This window comes from Electrophorus electricus, chromosome 3 (genome assembly GCF_041902795.1).
Source record: "Electrophorus electricus isolate QZ-2024a chromosome 3, ASM4190279v1, whole genome shotgun sequence".
Taxonomy (NCBI): domain Eukaryota; kingdom Metazoa; phylum Chordata; class Actinopteri; order Gymnotiformes; family Gymnotidae; genus Electrophorus; species Electrophorus electricus.
Genome location: NC_137499.1, coordinates 37,144,757 through 37,160,490, shown reverse-complemented (window position 1 = coordinate 37,160,490; position 15,734 = coordinate 37,144,757). Strand labels below are relative to the sequence as shown.

General features: G+C 44.8%; 2 protein-coding genes and 1 long non-coding RNA gene across 4 annotated transcripts; 2 read left to right on the top strand and 1 right to left on the bottom strand.

Annotated features, from left to right (window-relative positions):
• LOC145657047 (uncharacterized) lies at window positions 1–5,647 on the bottom strand. 2 transcript variants are annotated; one of them, XR_014122868.1, is made up of 2 exons: window positions 5,517–5,647; window positions 1–1,402 (listed from the first exon to the last, which is right to left on the bottom strand). It is a non-coding gene; the product is annotated as an uncharacterized LOC145657047 (long non-coding RNA). The 2 variants fall into 2 exon arrangements; XR_014122867.1 differs by lacking the exon at window positions 5,517–5,647 and adding an exon at window positions 4,920–5,505.
• A 183-nt stretch (window positions 5,648–5,830) lies between these two features.
• Window positions 5,831–12,570, top strand: rundc1 (RUN domain containing 1). The gene is made up of 5 exons (XM_027017853.3): window positions 5,831–6,379; window positions 7,762–7,920; window positions 8,434–8,632; window positions 8,950–9,045; window positions 9,231–12,570. The coding sequence occupies exons 1-5, from the start codon at window positions 5,987–5,989 to the stop codon at window positions 10,106–10,108; spliced, it is 1,725 nt and encodes a 574-aa protein (XP_026873654.2). The 5' UTR covers window positions 5,831–5,986; the 3' UTR covers window positions 10,109–12,570.
• A 115-nt stretch (window positions 12,571–12,685) lies between these two features.
• Window positions 12,686–15,695, top strand: rpl27 (ribosomal protein L27). The gene is made up of 5 exons (XM_027017842.2): window positions 12,686–12,786; window positions 13,443–13,525; window positions 13,654–13,823; window positions 14,951–15,061; window positions 15,609–15,695. The coding sequence occupies exons 2-5, from the start codon at window positions 13,445–13,447 to the stop codon at window positions 15,655–15,657; spliced, it is 411 nt and encodes a 136-aa protein (XP_026873643.1). The 5' UTR covers window positions 12,686–12,786; window positions 13,443–13,444; the 3' UTR covers window positions 15,658–15,695.
• The last annotated feature ends 39 nt before the right edge of the window (window positions 15,696–15,734 follow it).

The following is a 15,734-nucleotide window of genomic DNA, read 5'->3' as shown; positions in this document are numbered from 1 at the left end:
TGGATTTTGTGCCACATTGGCATGGTTTCCATTTATTTACATTTACATTTACATTTACATTTATGGCATTCAGCAGATGCTCTTATCCAGAGCGACTTACAAAATTGCTTTGTCATTTACCTGCAGAATACATCCTAGCCAGTACTGCAAGTTAGAGTCCAATATACAAATGATCTAGAATACTGTAGAAATACCGGGATCACTGCTGATGCCTAGAAGTACAAAATACATAAGGTCTCTCAAACAACAAAAAGTGTAATAAACAATAAGGGTTAGTTTGTTAAACAACATCAGTGTAATAAACAACCCTACAATAAGTAATTAATTTAGTTAGTCAGAATAGGAGCAGGATCAGTTGTCATTTAAATATTCCACAATTCGATGGGTCTTCAGTCTGTGTTTGAAGACTGCAAGGGACTTTGCTGTCCAGACAGCAAGTGGGAGTTCATTCCACCATCTTGAAGCTAGGACAGAAAATAGTCTCAATGCTTGTCGTTCATGAGACCTGAAGCAAGGTATTTCAAGCCGAGCCATACTTGAAGTTTGAAGTACTTGAGGTGCAGATCAGGCTTTGACCATTGACCTCATGTATGAAGGGGCTGGTCCATTTTTGGCTTTGTAGGCAACCATCAAGGTTTTAAATCTGATGCCTGCAGATACTGAGAGCTAATGAAGGGAGCGCAGCAGTGGAGTGACATGTGTGAACTTGGGAAGATTGAAGACCAGTCGTGCTGCTGCATTCTGGACAAGTTGTAGAGGTCTGGCTCTTAGAGGAAAACCAGCAAGTAGCGAGTTGCAGTAGTCTAGCTTTGAGATCACAAGAGATTGTACAAGCACCTGGGTATCTTCCTGCAAGAGAAAGGGTCGAATCCTTCGTATGTTACAAAGGAGAACTCTATAAAACCAGGTTAGATTAGAAACATGAGTTGAGAACGACAACTGGTTGTCCAAAGTTATGCTCAGGCTACGGGCAGCTTCAGATGGTGATACCAGGGAGTTCTCGAAGGAAACTGTGAGATCATGGTAAGAGTTGTGAGTACTTAGGATGTATAGAAGCTCAGTTTTACTGGGGTTGAGCTTCAAGTGGTAGGCTGTCATCCGTGAGGCAATGTCAGTCAAGCATGCTGAGATACGTCTGGAGACCTGCGTGTCAGAGGGTGGAAAAGAAATAAATAATTGAGTGTCATCAGCATAGCAGTGGTAGGAGAAACCATGAGAAGATATTACATCACCAAGAGAATGCGTATACAAAGAAAAGAGAAGGAGGCCTAATACTGAGCCTTGTGGAACACCAGTGGAGAGTCTACACGGTTTGGATGTGGATCCTTTCCATGTCACCTGATTGGACCGTCCCTCCAGATAGGACTGAAACCATCTCCAAGCAGAGCCAGTCACACCAAGCCTGGAGAGAACAGAGAGGAGAATGTTGTGGTTCACTGTGTCAAAGTCTGCCGAAAGGTCTAGAAGAATCAAAACAGTCTGGCAACTTTAGCAGCATGAAGTTTCTCCATTACTGCTATGAGGACTGTATCTGTAGAATGTGTCGGTTTGTAGCCAGACTGATTGGGATCATGCAGCTGGTTCTGGGTGAGAAAAAGAGACAATTGATTGTAAACTGCTCATTCATTCATGAGTGGCATATGCTACTTGGCCGACCTGACCTGACCTGACGTCCCAGTTGTGGGTAAATCGCATCATAGGAAAACAAACCACATGCGATAAAAGCATGGCAAACATTATAGGATGGTAAAATTATAGTTATTTTCTGTTCCTGTCTCAAAACCGAGCCTTTATTTCGGTTGTCAACGGTACGTTCACAGTATAGCACTTTGTCAATTAAGCAGATCTACATACACACTGGAAACTAATCTGCTACATCCCTAATATCCACCCTAATATCAACCCCCCCATTGAGGCTACTGGTACTTGGTACCCACACTAAAACAAATTGATTTAAGCGGGGAAACACACTCATAAAGGGTCTCAAGCCACTCTGTAGGCCCACACCCTTCCCTTAACCTACTCCCACACCAAATAAGTGAAAATATCTACAATCACTAGAGACATTTGAAGGTGGTGGGACCAGACGGTATCTGCGGGAGAGTCCTTAAAGCCTGCGCAGACCAGCTAGCACCGGTATTCACCGACATCTCCAATCTCTCCCTGACGCTCGGTATCGTCCCGTCCAGCTTCAAGCGATCCACCATCGTCCCCATCCGGAAGAAATCTCGACCCTCCGGCCTCAATGACTACTGCCCTGTTGCCCTCACATCAGTCGTGATGAAGCGCTTTGAAAAGCTAGTCAGAGATTTCATCAAATCTTCACTGCCAGCCTCCATGGACCCACTGCAGTTTGCAGACCGCCACAACCGCTCCACTGATGATGCAATTGCAAATTTGCTCTACACCACACTGACCCACCTGGACAAAGGGAGGGGTAATTATTTTAAAATGCTGTTTTTCAACTACAGTTCAGCATTTAACACTATCATCCCCTCCCTACTCACTACTAAGTTGGAGGATCTAGGACTGCATACATCCCTGTGCGACTGGAGCTCCAACTTCCTAACAGACAGACCACAATCAGTACGGGTGGGCAACTGTGCCTCATCCACCCTCACCCTCAGCACTGGAGCTTCTCAGGGTTGTGTCCTAAACCCCCTGCTCTACTCACTGTACACCTACGACTGCACAGCTACTTCCAGCTCCACCATCATTGTCAAGTTTGCTGACGACACCTTCGTCATGGGCCTGATCTCGGACAACGATGAGAGGGCCTACCTGGAGGAGATTAAACACCTGGAGAACTGGTGCCAGGAAAATAATCTCCTCATAAACGTCAGTAAGACAAAGGAGCTGATCGTGGATTGCAGCAAGAAGCAGGAGTGGCACTACCAAGCTGTGAGGATCAGTGGAACCACGGTGGAGAGAGTAGATAGTTTCAGGTACCTTGGTTCACATCTCGCAGGACCTGTCCTGGTCCCACCATACCAACTCCCTGGCAAAGAAGGCTCGTCAGCATTTTTACCACCTCAGATGCCTAAGAGACTTCAGACTGCCTTCCAAGGTACTGTGGAACATCTACACCTGCACTATCGAGAGCATCCCCATGGGGAACATCACAGTCTGCTTTGGGAACAGCACCAAGCAGAACAGACAAGCACTCCAAAGGGTAGCGCGTTCAGCAGAGCGCATCACTCATACAGAACTTCCTGACGTGCAGACCATCTACTACAAGCGGTGCCAGACCAAGGCCATGAGGATTGTGAAGGACCCCATCCATCCCAACAATAGGCTCTTCTCTCTGTTGAGGTCAGGGAAGTGCTTTTGCTCCCTGAAGACCAAGACAGAGAGACTGAAGAGGAGTTTCTTCCCACAGGCCATTCAGGCCCTGAATCAGGGAAACTGATAAACTGTGGGGACCACCACCACCATGTAACATAACTGTAAATATGTTCAATTACCACCATGTAACATAAAACTGTAAATATGTCATTTACAAGATGGAATTGTACATTCTGTACATTGTGTACATACATATATACATAACCATATACATTGTACATTGTGTATATAAACATAATATACATATATGGTACATACATCGTTAATATATTTTTGTACATATATAGAATATATATTTCTTTATGCACCCCTGTTTTCTTTTTCCTCAGTGTGGACAGAGCACTCTCCACCATTTCACTGCGAGTTATACTGTGTATAACTATGTATGTGACAAATAAACTTGAACTTGAACTTGAAATCCACTACGTAACATGCATACCCAACAAGACCATCTACCGAGGAGTAAACTATTAGTGACATCTGTCTTCACCCCGGCGATCACGACATGATGCTCCATTTGCCTGTTGCTTCAAGCTGGACCAACAAGTCACTCAGAGAAAGCAGCTCAACATCTACACCCCAAACCTACCTCTCTAGAGAAGACAATAGTTTCAGGAGCAACATCACCTAAAAGATGCGCGCACATTTTGATAACAAAAATTGAAATCTGTACCACTGATCCACAGTTGTGATGCCATTTCTTTAATAGCTAAATCAATTAATAAAAGTTAATGTGTCAAAGTATTATGTGTCTCATGTAAAAATCAGACACTCCGCAGAAAATGAGAGTGAGCCTCCAGGGTGGTAGACAAAACACAATATCTTTACTGAACACCAATATAATAACAATACATACATGCTGGTTTAAGCTTTAAGGGCCTTCAAAATAAAGGTCTCGCAATATCGGCGAAATCTAGTCAAAGTCCCTTGGCGAATCAACTTAATTATCGAAATTATCCACGACATTCATACGACCCAACGTGCCGTGCGCGAAATACATACAAAACATCCATTAAGCCGAAAATAGATTTGAATACTAGTTGAATACTAGGCTCGCTAACAACAAACGTGGGAGCATACCAAAACAACGTTAAAGCGAGGCGATGTTGTATTATTTCTATCGTAGAAGGGCGGGAGGATATGAAGAAGCCAAAACTGTCTTTTTCTGAAGTATTTTTGGGTACATTTTTGAAATTATGGGCAAGCGACGGAGAGGCTACGAATAAGCTCCCATGGTAATCAAAGAGTACACCTACGTCCCCCCAAGATTTCATTTTTTAAAGAATGTAATAGAGCACTTAAATACACGACAGTTTAGTGTTGACAGACACTGTGTGCAATTTAAGCAGTAAAACGTTGATTTGAAGACATTAATAAGCATTAATAAGTTCATTTTAAGACACCTTATATAAGGTGTCTCATTTTAAGACATCTTATATTCTTATTGCTCTATTGCTCTATAATAAAGGAAAGGTGTTTCTTGTCCAATTAATCGATGGAGTGACTGATAGAATAGTCGATTACTATAAAAATCTATTACTGCCAGCCTATATCAGTTATATGAGCAATCTCACCTTTCCAACAGGAGACGTTCTCCCAGATATCCACAGAATAACCTAGTATACTGGGAGGATGATTTGTCGAAATGGCTACCAGTTCAGTGGCCAGATATCTTTATTTATTTGATTGAGAAACATATCTAGCTAGCATTTAAACTTAAGAGAAGCTGCGAACATACAAAATGATATAATGACATATTTTGTTAATTGTATTAAGATTGAATGAAATTGGATCAGTACAGTGGCTCAGTGCGCCGTCTTATTTGTTTACAAATATTTAAAGGGTCTATTAATCCTCTCCTCCTTGCGCAGGAACAAATTTTTATTGGGTCTGTAATAATCAAGCTTTCTTTTTTTTCTAGCGTACTATACGAACCCAAAATAGTATTATTTGGCTAGGCTACTTACTTAGCGCCAAGTATAGCCAGACGGCGTAAATTTGCAATACGGTAGGACATTTCAACAGGATACAAGTCATGAGAACACAGACACATAAGTACAACGAAAATAATTATTGCACAGTCCTTTCGGTGTTCGTCCAAAAACGACATTTACTGAAAATAACCTTTGCCTCTCTCGAATTCAGGGCTTGAAAGGTTAACCTGTACCCACCCAGAGAGCGGCGTCACCTTTAAGATAAAGAGTAAATAGAGGTGGACAGTGTTGCGACGCACTAAAAAGCCGAACCCTGCGTGGGCACGAAATCCCGAGCGGCGGCTTATTTGCGGCTTTAACCGGCGTCACCATTACGCTCTCATCCAATCCTCCTCCGCGACCACCATTGCGCTGATCTGTAGAAGACGCGGATCAAACCAACTGCGCTCCGCCCGTGTCGATCGTGTTCGTGTTCCTGTGAGAGAGAATGTTCTTGAGATCTTTCGCTTTTTTACGTTGCAATGTTGTCCTAAGCGGACTAGAGTTGACGGATGCGTTTGTCTTAAAAAGACGGCGTTGCACCTGCCATATTTCTCGGCGCGACAAATTTATATTAGTAACTAGAAGGCTCCGAAAGAAAACAAAACAAGCTTGTTGCATGTTATTTTAGCTGGGCAGAAAGACTGTGCCCTCGAATTGTTAACCGTATGTCCACAGAGGAACTGTCCACCTCGGACAGCGAGGCTGCCCTCGCCGGAGCCGGGGAGCGGTGGGCACCCGTGGGCGCCGTCGCAAACCCCGAGGATGAACGGGGGAAAAGACGCTCGCTGGAGGCGACGGGAACCGGGCCGGCGTCGACGGGCGAGCCAGACACGGCGCTGCGGCTACGGAAGCTGGAGGAAGAGCAGGAGCAGTTGAATTCGTCGCTCCTGGCCCTCACCTCGCACTTCGCCCAGGTGCAGTTTCGCCTCAAGCAGATTGTCCGCGCGCAGAGCGAGGAGAAGGAGAGGATGCTCGCAGAGCTCGAGGAGTTCGCGTTCAAGGGGTGTCCGCACGTGCTCGGCTGCCGGGCGCAAGATGCCACAATGCTGGAGGGTTCTGTGAGTTTTGATTTTAAAAGGGTCATTTCGATGTGTCGTTTAGTTATGGTATACAAAGGTAACCTCAAACCAACGTGCTGCACAGATTTGACATCTCACACTTTGGTTTGACGCCGATGAGTGATTTAAAGCCACTCTCACCGAGTCGCCAACTCTGAACTTTACCATTTAGCTTTACTCTCTGCAATTAACAGTCACGACAGACATCTGTGTTGGAGTGAGTTACGTTTAAATTAGTAAAAGCTTTAAGACAGGCAAGAATAATCTGTTTCCTGACCATCCTAGCCCAAAAAGGAAGAGGTCTACCTTTAAGAAGATTGGAATACATGTGCGCACACATAATAGGAAGCCTGCTAAAACTGTTCAGGTCGACTATACTGTAAAGTTAAGATGCAGTTAATACAAAGCATTGACAGGTGCTAAGACACTAAATTGGACACACACAACCACAACCACATCCACATCTACCTCTTTACCTCTTTCCATGCGATGCAAGTCTCTGGAAACGGTGTCTCTGATGACTCTCTGTTACAGTTCTTGAGAACTGTTATTACCATTAGATACAAACTGATTGACACTAGTGTTTCAAAATCCACATCTGCAAAAACAATGCTCCCAACAACCTAGGGCCTTATCTGACTTCAATCCTGTTCGATTTTAATGCTACATATTAATACTGACGCTGTCACCAGTTGAGCAACTTTAACATTGTCCGATGAAAACTTACCCTGATACTCCAGCCACTTTCTCCCTTAGCGGTTGTCTTTGTCTCGCATGATATCTCAGATATCTGATTGTTGACTAGAAGCATGATGTTAAGATGTTTCCTCCTCTCTTCCTTCCTGCACGCTTTGGCAGGAGAAGCTGGTGAGTACCCCCATAGACCTCCGCGCTGTTGTATTGCTCCTCACTGCTGACTACTGTGCTTCATCAGATGAGAGAGCCTCGCTCTCTCAGTGGCCTTGTGTGCGTTGTTTTATTGAATATGTTGAGGGACATGTTTATTTTGTTGGCAAAACCGAAGGTGGAAGTGGAGGGTCCACATTCCAAGGACGACAGTTATTAATACATAATTCCAGCCACCCTATTAAAACTGTACAGCATTTCACTGATGTTGTGGTCGTATCATTTAAACTATCATTTCATTTTCATAATTTCAAGAAAAAGGTGGACTAGTGCATGAACTTCATAGGAGCTAAAAGTTTATGGTGTCCGGATTAAAATCCAATAGAATTTCTCAGTGCATGCAAAACCTGTGGCAGAGTCACAAGTGGTAGAATCCTTCATTAGAGCTTAACCTGATGTACTTAAGTTAAAAAGCATGCAATGTGTGTGTGTGTGTGTGTGTGTGTGTGTGTGTGTGTGCGTGCGCGTCCCGACAGAGCGAGCGAGAGAAACGGGAGCGGCTGGAGGCTCAGAGGGAGAAACAGAAGGAGCTGATCGTTCAGTTGAAGACGCAGTTGGATGACCTGGAGCGCTTCGCCTACCAGGAGGGCAGCTATGACTCACTCCCACAGTCAGTTGTCATGGAGAGGCAAAAGGTACATGTCATCCCGCAGTGTAACGCTTTCAGCTCTCAGCTCAAGCTGCTGGTGCGTTAGATCTGTGTTAAATCTCCCCACAGGCCTAGTGTGCTTGGGGTCTGCTCATAGAGTTCATTTAATAGAATAACGTAGATAACTAGTGCTTAACAGGCATATCCATTCATGGCCTCGAGGGGAACAAGTCAGTGGGGTTAACCTGTTTCCTTCCTCAGTTTAGATAATCTTAAATACTGTAGACATTGTGTAGTGTAAGAAAAAAATAGGAGGAGATTAGATTTAAAGACGTTTATACAAGAGTCTTGATAGCATCAGATAGCAGAACAAGAGATGATATGAATGCACCAATCCTGCAATTTGTACTTTCCTACTCTACCACACCTGTGTGTCTGTCTATCTCACACTGGAGTTTCTTACAAAAGCAATAGTCTGCCTTCTCAGCAGTCTTTGTGCGTACAAACTTTCTGGAATCTTGACCCAGGTGTGTTTTCTAAAACTGCTTGACAATGGCAGGTGATCATTGACGAGCTGATTAAGAAGCTAGACGTGAACCTAAATGAGGACATCGGAAAGCTAAGCCCCGAGGAGCTTCGGCAGAGAGTGGACGCTGCCATCGCCCACATCGTCAACCCCGTCCGGGTCAAAGAGCAGCTGGTCGAGCAGCTCAAAACCCAGATCAGGGACTTGGAGATGTTTATTGACTTCATTCAAGGTGAGGACTCTCACAGCCCACTGTATGGCTAGAGTAAGCCTGACTAGACTAAGGTTGAATAACAGAACAATGCAGATTATGGTTTTTCCTGTTCCAACACATTTGGTTCAACTTGTTAGCTAATTAACAACCCCTTGCTGAGTTGAATCAGGTGTTTTAGAGCACTAAGACCTCTTAACCGGGCAGTGCTCTGCTGCATTGGAGTTACACAGCCTGGACACTGTTCTTTGGTGCTGTGACACGCTTTGGCTTTTTGTTTTGTCTTTGCTGATAAACTAAATGTGAGTGGATCCTGATCTCGATCACCCTTTGTGCAGATGAGGTGGGGAACCCCCTGCTGTCTGATGGGGGGAAAGGCCCACAGGCTCGAGTGCCCGGCCCCGCGCCACGAACCCAGGGAGGAATGAAGCAGGGTGAATGTTACATGTCGTCAAACACCCAGAGCCCCGTTCGCTCTGTGCTTGGAAATGCAGCTGTCTGAGAGAACTCTTAGTGATGAATGCCACTTAGACCGGATCCGTTTTAATCCCGTCAGATTAATTACCTTAAGATCATACTTATGTAAACAATGCTCACCGTGTGCTGTGTCTCCCTGAAGGTGCTGGGGACCCTGAGCAGGCGGCATGGATTCGTGACACAGGCCTGCAGCTCATCCAGAGAGCCCTGGCCGTGCTGCAGATCTTTGCCCTGAGCCAGTTCGGCTGCTCGGCCAACCGCATGCCCCAGAGCATGTGGCCTCAGGGGGAAGCTACCAGCGACTACGGCCCCTTGCTGCAGGGACTCGAGATCGCCGTGGAGCGTGTGCGCTTCCAGGCGTCCCGCCGGCAACCAGCTGCCCCTGACGAGCACGTGGTGAGCTACGCATCCGTCCTGCCCCCAGGGGGTGGCCAGGACGAGTTGACAGGCACCGTGCGGAAAGAGCTGGCACTGGCCCTGCGGGACCTGCTGGCGCACGGGCTGTACGCACCATCGCAGGGCATGAGCCTGGTGCTGGCACCCATCTCCTGCCTGCTGCCCCTCAACGCCTCCCCCCGCACCCTGCACCCTTGGGAGCTCTTCGTCAAGTACTATGAGGCTAAGAATGGCCAGGCCTTCGTGGAGTCGCCTGCCCGGCAGCTCTCGCAGTCCTTCAGCCTGCCAGTAGAGGGCGGTGCAGCGGCGGTGACACCCAAGCAGTCGCTGCTGTGGGCCGTGCACAGCGTCCTGCGCGAGCATGGACGCTACAAGCGCAGCGCCGACTCGGAGTTCAAGGCCCTGGTGTGCCTGGCGCTGAACGAGCAGCGCCTGGTGTCCTGGCTCAACCTGCTGTGCAAGTCCGGCACGCTGGTGCACGCCCACTACCAGCCCTGGAGCTACATGGCCCAGACAGGCTTTGAGGGTGCCCTGCGCATCCTCGGCCGTCTCAGCCACCTCAGGTTCAACCTGCCAGTGGACTTGGCTGTGCGCCAGCTCAAAAACATTAAGGATGCTTTCTGAGCACAGAGCCCCCACCGGGAACCTCAGCCTGGGCTCGCGGCCCTTGAGAGGTCAGGCAGGGGCATGCTGGAGTGGGAGGTGACTTTTATGTTTGTGGTACCTGAGTTAACTCGAGGTGCTCTATGTTAACAATTTCTCTTCTGAGAAGCTTAGTTACACATCTGTCAAATTGCACTCTTAGGACACATTCAATGATGAATCACTACATTTCATAAGAGGGTTTCCGAACTGGACAAAATCTCGCCAAATCTAAAGCACTTTTGACATACTTATTAGTTTAGGTGCAATATCATCTTTTTTTTCTTTAATTTCAAGTTGTAAAGATGAAAAGGCCGATATGCGTCTATGCTGCAAACTAACATCCTGTCCTACACTAACCTTCTTCACCCCGTTTACTAATATTCTTCTCTGTGCATAATAAATTCTCACATTGCAATCTAAGGTTGTCGTGCAGAGACACCCTACACACAAACATTTTCGTGCATCCAGAAGCCCTGCATATTAACATGCACACCCATTTAAAACACTCAACACAGATCCATAACTACCAACGTGTTCCTTTTTAAAGCTGTTACCAAAATCTTCTAAGAAGCTGCATGATTCGAACATTTCAACGCAAGTGCATTTTTGGGACATTGTGTGTCCTGTTGACTATGCTGCACCCATGTAAGGTATGTGTGTTTGCTGACATGCCCCCCCCCCCAACTCACCTCTGAATTCTCTTCCAACCACTTTGGGCTTGTCCAGACGGATATCTGAGGCGCCGCTGCTGTATTTCCTACACGGATGTTCACTGTTTGGCCAATCCTCTGCTTTTGACATTGCAGACACAACTCTTGCATTGCAGTCCAGTCATAACAGTGTGGTCTTAACATTATATTGTAATACTGTAGCATACTTACTTCGCTCTGCTAAGGACCATGTAAAAGTCCTAATTTGACATTCACATGGCGTTGAAATATTGGTTTAACAGCTCCTGTAACACAATAAAATTATTTCCTACTGCTCCTGTTCTTACTGATTGTGCTTCCCTGTGAAGTGGGAGTGTTGTACTGTGTGCCAATACTGTAACACTACCTGTTACAATACTATAACGCTTCCTGTTACAATACTGTAACACTACCTGTTACAATGCTATAACGCTCCCTGTTACAATACAGTAACCCTACCTGTTACAATACTGTAACACTACCTGTTACAATGCTGTAGCACTACCTGCCAACCTCATCTGATGCATGAGCTGTAGGCCCTTTAGATGCTGAAGATCTGACGGAAGGAGAGCCCATGTGCTCAAGTTGTAGGACCAAACCATATCACAACGTCACACTCTATGCTTAGGAGAATCTTTGGGGGAAGGCAGGAAGTGGGAGTTCTTTCTTATATATAAAGTCCTGTGTGGGTTGTGCTTACAGCGTAAAGCATTGCTTCCATTTCACACTGATGGACTGAAAACAAGCCCCGTTGTCAACATCTGGGCCACCTCCTCTGAAGGTGGTGGGATTTAATTCTAGCCCTTTGGTACCATGACAGATGTCTGTCTGCTGCTACAGAAGTGCTTTTAATAGCGGTTTAAAATGAATGTGTATCAAAAACGTTACTGGGGTCGGTTGCTGTATGTTGATCCTGACCTGGGAATACACTGTTCTGAAGTTGCTGTGTTCACCGTTGTGTCGAGGTACTGCAGAATGTTTCTACTATGATTGCCATGAAGTCAGGAATGTTTCTTCCATGCCACTGTGCCCAGCTCCTGATTTAGAGAGTGGTCTTTCCTCCAACTTTATTATGTCTTTATCCTACATTACATTTGACATGGTCCACTGGCTGTGATGAGTGCATTGCCTGCTTTTAACTAATTACTCAGTTAATCACGCAGTTCTAATTTGCTCACACAATACATTTCAGCCTGACAGACTCTATTTACCTTCTGATTTGGTTATTCCTGAGATTGTACACGTGTGTGATTTTTCAAATATAAGACTTAAGACTAATTGAAATAGCTGGGTACCATATATCCAATGGGTCAACACAGAGATTGTTTAATCTTATTAACACTGTATTTCATCTTGCATAATTAGCACTTTTTCAGGTATCTAATTTCAAAATGTTAGTGTCAAATGTTAGTTTTTAGGTTTATTGTGTTGTAGTCTTGCATTTGTAAAATTCATTCTTTGTTTTGTAAATTTTGTTTTTGTATATATATATTTGTTTTGTTATGATATAGTAGTTTTTTTTCCAGAGCTTTTTTTGTTACTTATGTGGTCTGGTTCATCTCACAAATTGTGGAAGTTACTTTAGTGATATTTGATTCAACCGAATTGATCCTATTGCTGTATTTAAACAATCACTAATGGGACAATGAGAGGTTTTGTCTATTTTTATTTAATAAACTTTGAATGTATTAAGTAGCCAATATATCTGAAACGGAATAAAATTTAAACGCATCCTTGATATGCTCCATCTCATCGATTTGTTGGGTCTGAATTTTTAATATTAGATATTAAGACTGTCGATAGTGTCCAAATGTGCTCTCTGCTCCTGCCAACAGAGGGCGACACTTCGGTAGCACAACATATAAAAAAAAGCTAAAGGAAGTACGTCAACGTCCGACTGGTGTCAAGGGTCACGCCTGCTTTACTAACTTCCTTTTCTCTTCTATCGTCGGCCATAGAAAACACCCAGTAAGTCTGTCCTGATATAATCATCCATGCCCATCAGCAATAAAAGTTGTACTGATAGTCTGTTTCACAGGATTTTTATTAAGACAATTTGTCTGACGTTAATGCTGTGTGTCAATTTGTATGTTTTTGTGCTCTACTAATGAGTTAAACCGATTCAATATAATGCTGCCGTTTCTCAGTCGGTGGAAGTAGCTCACACAGTCTTTGTGTGGTTCAGGTATTTGATCCTACAAAGGTGTAGGAGACCCTCGGAGCTTTATCGGTTATTTGGCCACATATTGGCAGATACCGTTCTGCCGGCAGTGTAACATGTCTAGCTGAAGTGTTGGCTGGTTAACGCTAACTAGAGATGTGTGCAGTCTGGCCAATGTTTCACTGGACATCACCGACATTACAGCAACATAACGGTCAAATAAGAGTTCTGCACTTGTTCGCGTTAACAAAGTTGTGCTAACCTAACTAGTTTATGTACTCTCAGACAGGGAATATGGCTACTTGCCCGAGAGACCTATAACCTTATCCAGGTGATCATGAAGGATCCGAAATCGCTTGGCTCTGCCCAGCCTGAATGGTTCTGTAGCGTCTGTATCTGCATGATTGAGCTGTCTGTCGTCAGCCGTTGCAGCTAGCTAAGAGTGCCGAGTTTTGATTTTTAGGAATGGGCAAGTTTATGAAGCCTGGTAAAGTGGTGATGGTCTTGGCTGGGCGTTACGCAGGACGCAAAGCAGTTATCGTCAAGGTAAGACCCACTGGACGTTAGAGCAACCGGTGTTCTTATGCGGCCATGTGTAAACGTGCTTTCTTTTTGGGCAAATCTCACTTGTGTTCTGTGCTTTCTGATCTGGAATTTTCTGCTCCTGTTTATAGAATATCGATGACGGCACAACCGACCGCCCATACAGCCATGCCCTCGTCTCGGGCATCGACCGCTACCCCCGTAAAGTCACCACTAACATGGGCAAGAAGAAGATTGCCAAGAGGTCTAAGATAAAGGCTTTCGTTAAGGTGTACAACTACAACCACCTGATGCCAACCAGGTATGTGCAGGTGGAGAAACCCGCACCCAGTTAAACCCATTAACTATGAACAGATCAGAAGCAGTCTTGCTTGATTGTATCGGGATAATTCCATTTTACCCTGCGACAGTCGTCACTGTGTGTAGTGGTGTCCGGTGATGCATGTGGCATGATTGGTGTAGTCAATCTGAGGTGACTGCCTTTTGTGTCCGTATGTATATGCCTGCTGTCCTCTGTTTACATTGCCCAAACACCTTTTTGTGCTTTATCTGCTCTTAACAAGTGTTTGTAAGCCCAGTTCTGAGAGCTTAACCGTCCACAATTTTACACAGCTTTCAGTAAGCCTGTACCAGGGATTCAGTGTTCTGTAATTTACTCTACCCAAGACATTGAGATCATCTGGTGTACCCTGTCGACTGGAATGAAAAGCTCCTTCTACCACAGCTGCACTGGTTTAAGGGCTGGATTACCTAATGAGTTGAACTGTTAGTACAAATTGTTAAAACAAACGATTCTAATGCAACTAGTCTCTTGACACTGAAGGAAAAGGAGCCTTTTGGGGTCAGTGACCGAATGATATTAACTTTGGAATCTTGTCTGTTTCGTGGCCTAGAAACAGGTTTTGTAAACTATTACACAGACTGGAGAAACAGAACGGTGGTCTTTTGTGCTCCAGTTCACTCACACACACACACACACACACACACACACACAGAGAGAGACACTGACTGTTTACGAGATCATGGTGAAAATAGGATTGAATTTTATTTATGTATATATACTTGGGACATGGGTATCACTTTTTTCCTGTTAAGTCTTGGTTTTCTGAGTACAGAGTTTACTTCAGAAAAGGTTGAAACAATTTTTTCTTATACCTGTGCTTTACTCTGATCCTACCTGGGTTACAGGGACAGGGGACTTGGTGCGCTGAGAAGGTTGGGGTTTGAGGTTGGAGAAGCACACTGTGGTTTGCGTGTAGTTGTGGATACTTGCTGGAAGGGTGCACCTCGCTTCGTGTCCCCCATCCTCACGTCATGCTTGTTTTTGCTAAGTGATATCCAGTCCAAGTTTCCCAGGCCTGTGCATTTGTCTGCTTGCTTGTTGTGGTTCTCGGCAGAAGCATTGAACTCTCTGCTGGCTCCCTGTAGGTACTCTGTTGACATTCCTCTGGACAAAACCGTCGTCAACAAGGATGTGTTCAGGGATCCTGCTCTGAAGCGCAAAGCCAGGCGAGAGGCGAAGGTGAAGTTTGAGGAGAGGTATGTCCCAGCAGAACGCTCCCGTTTGCAACTAAAGTGAAGTTTAGTCAGTAATGTAGCTAGCGTTGTTTGTACTATAGGGTATATATTTGTAATTGGGTTATTCTAATAGACAGGATTACTGTAATTTAGTTAGGGATCTTGTGGTATAGCTAGACTTACTTTTGTGATTAGAAAATACCACATGGTCCAGAATTTAAGCAGGACTGTGTTCATCACACATTGTATGTGTTCTGAACCAGCTGTGTGTTCCCTCTCCCACTGGTGTTTGTAGAGCTGAAACAAATCCCCTCCCAGCTGATATGTAGAAATTGGTTTCTCCTGTTGTTTTGTCTGCAATCATGTCACACACTGAGTCCTACACATGGGTGCACTGCTCTTATAGACTTGGCAATTACGCCCTTTCATCTGTGTAAGCTAGCGGTGGTAGGGAACTTTTCTGGAGATGTTTTTGAGATGAGAAAGCAGTGCTTTTTAACTACCATTGCTACAGCAAATTTGTCATGTGTCCTTTTTGACTAATCTTCTCTTTCTCTCTCTCTCACAGGTACAAGACCGGCAAGAACAAATGGTTCTTCCAGAAGCTCAGATTCTAGGCATCCATTGGTTTCTCTAATAAAGCTGTAAAAAATCACTCTCTGGTCATCTCCTTTTCTGTATTCATTTTTTTGTT

Excerpts from the sequence above, each read along its gene's own strand:
- rundc1 (XM_027017853.3), top strand. The coding sequence starts at position 5,987 with ATGTCCACAGAGGAACTGTCCACCTCGGACAGCGAGGCTGCCCTCGCC. Across the intron at positions 6,380-7,761 it reads CCACAATGCTGGAGGGTTCT|AGCGAGCGAGAGAAACGGGA; the intron begins GTGAGTTTTGAT and ends GCGTCCCGACAG. Across the intron at positions 9,046-9,230 it reads CCAGGGAGGAATGAAGCAGG|GTGCTGGGGACCCTGAGCAG; the intron begins GTGAATGTTACA and ends GTCTCCCTGAAG.
- rpl27 (XM_027017842.2), top strand. The coding sequence starts at position 13,445 with ATGGGCAAGTTTATGAAGCCTGGTAAAGTGGTGATGGTCTTGGCTGGG. Across the intron at positions 13,526-13,653 it reads GCAAAGCAGTTATCGTCAAG|AATATCGATGACGGCACAAC; the intron begins GTAAGACCCACT and ends TCCTGTTTATAG. Across the intron at positions 13,824-14,950 it reads AACCACCTGATGCCAACCAG|GTACTCTGTTGACATTCCTC; the intron begins GTATGTGCAGGT and ends GGCTCCCTGTAG.